General features: G+C 38.8%; 1 protein-coding gene across 1 annotated transcript in view; it reads right to left on the bottom strand.

The window, feature by feature from the left end:
* Positions 1–3,848, bottom strand: part of LOC119421100 (MICAL-like protein 1) — a 17,240-nt gene extending 13,392 nt beyond the window's left edge. The window contains exons 1-3 of the mRNA XM_037688497.1: positions 3,670–3,848; positions 829–877; positions 565–706 (exon numbers count right to left, since the gene is read on the bottom strand). Of these exons, the coding sequence (XP_037544425.1) occupies positions 565–706; positions 829–877; positions 3,670–3,809 (331 nt within the window). The 5' untranslated portion in view covers positions 3,810–3,848. The remainder of the gene's footprint in view (positions 1–564; positions 707–828; positions 878–3,669) is intronic.
* Positions 3,849–4,727: the final 879 nt, after the last annotated feature.

Raw genomic sequence — 4,727 nt, 5'->3', positions numbered from 1 at the left:
GAAATGCAGCTGATTTGACCGTCAAAGTGCATTTATTAAGCAAATGTTAGACTGAGACACACTTTTACTATAATTTCAAGCAAACAAATAATTGTTTTTAAGTGTTAATCTTGTAAAATTCTTGTTAAAGTCCTCCCGTGCACGCTCCAGTGGCCACCATTTGGCAGCCAATCGATTTTAGACACAACACCGGCCGACGTTTCCGGGTTGTCAGCGGTGATGCATAATAGACGAGACTTATACGGCGAAGTGACTTATTTATGTTTTTTCCACATTATTAGACATATTTGGACTGATGCGACTTATAAGGCAGTTTGATGTGTACAGCGAAAAATACGGTAAGTCAAAAAGGGTTTTAATTACAGCGACGGTCTCCAATTAGTCACAGTTTGGCTATATAGGTCACCCAACCCAAAGTTCTCACATCTCGTGCTTTCTGACCAGAAGAAACTAAACTGAGATTGAGATTAGCACCAGCTGTCCCACGAAACAAAGGGTTAACACTTTGCTGTTTTAATGCATGAATAAAATCTAGATCGTATAAAGAAAGAGAAGTAAACAGACCACAAGGCTTTCTGCTGAACAAGTAGTAGAACTGAGAAATGTAGGTGATGACACCTAAAGGGTCGGGCGCGTCGGCAGAGGCGAGGTCTTCAGGATCCAACAACGCAGGGAGCCCCAGCTTTGTTTCTGCGACTTCAAACGCCTGCGAAGGTCAAAGCAGGAAAAGCAACGTGAAGCGCTCATCAGGACAAAAGCATCGAGCGCGGTGGTGCAGGAGAAATTCTTACAGTCTGGCTGCAAACAAAGCTTGAGCAAACGACTCACCAGTTTGTTGTTCTGATAAACATCATCTTTGGAGAGGGAAGTGAAACTTCTGAAAGAAAGATGAAGAAAATGGAGACGCAGTAGAAACCAGGGATGAGAAGAACTTGCACACAAAAACATGCACTTCTGGAAAAAGGTAGCCTCATCAAAGATCTTCAATTAGATGAGGGCTGTGGTCATAAGTTTGCATCCACTCATCACGTGCATGAAGGTTAATTTGAGACTTTTAGTGATTCTTTTTATTATAAGCATGAACTGGGTGCGCACGTTTAAATTTATTGTGGCGTTTTCTCTAAACCACACAAGGTCAAAATCAAACATAGAAGATTGGATGTCGTAAATCTTTTAATGAGTGCTGCTGAACTGTCTTTTAACTTCAGTCAGTCAGTCATTCGTGATCATGATGGACTGCAGCTGGTAGTTTCTCTTTGCCAACATAAATAAAAAGATTTATTTGACAGAACTTACTGGATTGTCTGATACTCAGGGGAAAACAAAGGCAAAGAATGAGGTTGTTTTTAACATTTAACGTGGACATGACGAATGTCTTCTGGAGAAAAGTTTTATGAGCAAACGAGACCAAGACTGAGCTGTTTGGCTACACTGACAAGAATTATTTTAGGAGGATCCAAGCCTAAGAATACTGCACCAACTGATAAGCACGGCAGTGGACGCATCATGCAGTGGTAGGAGGAGGAGGACTACCTCTAAATTCTTCTATTTCACCTCAAGTTAACAGCTAAATGGTTGAATTGTGGACACAACTGGGCGTTCAAAAACATTCAAGACAAAAACAACTGGACTTTATTTGTAACGGAAGACGTTTCGCTCCTCATCTGAGGAGCTTTCTCAATTCACAGAACGGAGAGTGTGGGGTTCAAGTTATAAAGCTGAGCTAAGCTAGATACATATGCAGACTGACCTATCACTCCTCACAATAGGGGATCGTTAGAGTCTTTGTTAGTCTGACTCATAGTGACATCATGGATGAAATTCCTGATAGATGTGAAAATGACTGGGTATCAGTATCAGGCCTAAATCTGCGAGACCTCCTCCTCTGTTCAAAGACGATTTCTCTCGTTTTACATAAATAGCTTCCTTCAATCCCATCTCGAACCATCTGTCTCCTCAGTCCAAAATGTGAACATTCTGGTCCTCATAGTGACCTTTGAGGTGTAGCGAACCACAGAGTCTTGTCCTGAAGAGCTGCTCTCCTGTGTTGAGCCATGCGTCTGTGAAGAGGCTGTTTGGTTTCTCCAATGTAGAGGTCTGGACGTTCCTCGCTGCACGACTGCAGACACCGCACCACTCTGTGTTTGGGTGTTTTGTCCTTCGGGTGGACCAGCCTCTGTCTGGGAGTTCTGCTGGTTTTTATTTTATTTACCCTTTATTTATACAGATAGTCTCATTGAGTCACGATCATTTTCAAGAGACCTGTTTAGGGAGCACATGGTGGGGGTTAGGGGCCTTGCAGTGGTCCAGAGTGGGGCAAATGAGGGTGGAGGCAGGTGTGGGTGTTTCACCTTTACCACCCACAATTTGATATTGACTGTACCGAGAGTTGAACCTGCAACTTTCCGATCACAGGCCCATCTTCTCTAACCTCTGCACCACCACTCCCCCTAGGTTTGGGTTTGAAATGTACTGGGATGTTGTGTTTGGAGAAAATCCTTCAGAGTTTCTCTGACACTCCAGCAACATCATAGATGTTTTTCTGTCAGTTGTTCTCCTTTTTCTGTTTAACTTTTTTTAATTTACCATGTCCTGGATGACTGGGAATCTTCACCAGCGTACAACTGGGTGTTCCAACCTGACATTACCAGAACTGGTTTCTGAATGAATGAATCAGACTATTTTCCCCAGAAAATAGTCTCTGCAATTCATGTCCACGGTGAATGTGCAGGTAGACGAACCAGCTGATCCCCTTGGTGAAATAAATAAAAACAGGTAGAACTAAAGTATGGGGTGCCATTTGTAAAGTTGCACAGTCAAAAACTAACATCAATATTTTGATTTATTTAGCTTTTAATAAGAAAAAAAAGAAAAAATTTCAAAGTCGTATTTTCACCACGTTATTCATACATTTATAAATGTCATAGTTCCCAACTAAATATTTTTTAAAAATAAATATTTAGTGTACAAACTAAATTCTTAACTTGCAAGTTAAATATTTAGTTAGTAAACTAAATATTTTGGTATAAATTAAACATTTAATTTACACCTAAATGGTTAATTTACTAACTAAATATTTAATTGCTAAGCTAAACATTTAATTCCTAAACTAAATATTTAATTTGCTAACTAAATATTTAGCTTGGACCTAAATATATATTTTACAAACTAAACATTTAATTTCCTAAATAAATATTTAATTTGCTAACTAAATATTGACCTCAGACCTAAATATTTAACTTGATAGCTAAATATTTAATTTGCTAGTTAAATATTTAGGTCAGAGCTAAATATGTAGTTAGCATATTAAATATTTAGATTAGGAATTAACTGTTTAGCTTGCAAGTTAAGTATTTAGGTATAAATTAAATATTTAATTTACACCTAACTTGCAAGTTAAGTATTTAGTTTGTAAACTAAATATTTATCTTGTAAATTAAATATTTAGTTGGGAACTATGACATTTGAACAACATGGTGAAAATATTACTTTGAAAAAAAAACAAAAAACTTTTTTTTTCTTATTAAAAGCTAAATAAACCAAAATTTTGATGTTAATTTTTGACTGTGTAACTTTACAAATGGCACCCCATACCATAATACAGGGCCCCATGCACAAAAACAGAACGTCCTTTTCAAAGAGAGCAGAGACGAACAGGAAACTACTTACATCAGGTCTGGTCGATGTTTGTGGATGATGGCACAAAATGCAAGTCCATCCCTGAATGAGGACATGTCCTTTATGTCCACACCGGGATAACTGGCGCATGTGACGCGGCTCCACTCCAGTAAAACCTTCGGTGATGCCATTTCTTGTGCAAGATGTAACGTGTGGACATGACACTTTCATGAGTTACATGTCAAAACAAAAAGAAAAAAACCGAAGGTGAGCAGAAACAGTCATGACTCTTTCCTCCTCTAGTTTTGCAACTTTTGCACGAGACCTGCGACCAGGTCTGAGCATCAAACGTTCGTAGAGAAGAACAACAGGAAGTTGCGTTTCTGTAAAGTTAAACAAAGGTGCGAGGTGTTGCGGTTCTTGCGGTGAAGAGCAAGCAAAGTCTGACAACAGTTCCTGTCTGTCGCGGAAACGCAGGCTCACGTTTTCCACCACAAACTAACAAACTCGACAGTGAAGTAAAGTGATGTCCAAATGCGCGCAATGAAACAAAACAAACAAAAAAATCTCCCCGAAGACTTGATAAAACTGTTTTTAATGCGGAGAAAACGCCGATCCTTGTGTGCTCCTCCTTGTGCGTGGCTTCACTGTCGGTGTAGTTCTCAATAACTGCCGCTAGAGGGCGACAGAGCTGCGGCGTCGCTATAATTAGACAAGTCAGCTCTCTAATTACAGGTTTTACGTGGCTCGTGTTTTCCACGTGCACAAAATAAACAAAGTGTTTTCTAATTGCTGAAATCCACAATCAAATTTTTATTTTAATTCATCAAAACATAAATACCTTCGTTTTTAAACCGTATTTTCCATGTCATTTAAAAGACGTGCATGGACTTTGTTGGTTCATTTAAAAGACAGTATTTGTATTGGACGTACTTGCCTGTGAGTATATTTATTTACATTTATATTTATTAGATTTTTTGTGTTACTAGTACTTTTAAATAAAATACTTACCTCAGATCTGAAGCTCTCGACCCTGAGTGGCTTCAAACATCTGCTAAATTCCTGGGGAAAAAATAATGACACATTCTGCAGAGTTAAATGTCATTAAG

The sequence above is a fragment of the Nematolebias whitei genome, chromosome 15, assembly GCF_014905685.2.
Source record: "Nematolebias whitei isolate Nwh7 chromosome 15, NemWhi1, whole genome shotgun sequence".
In the NCBI taxonomy this organism is placed as follows: Eukaryota; Metazoa; Chordata; class Actinopteri; order Cyprinodontiformes; family Rivulidae; genus Nematolebias; species Nematolebias whitei.
The sequence above is the reverse complement of the archived record's forward strand: the minus strand, read 5'-3'. Positions and strand labels throughout refer to the sequence as shown.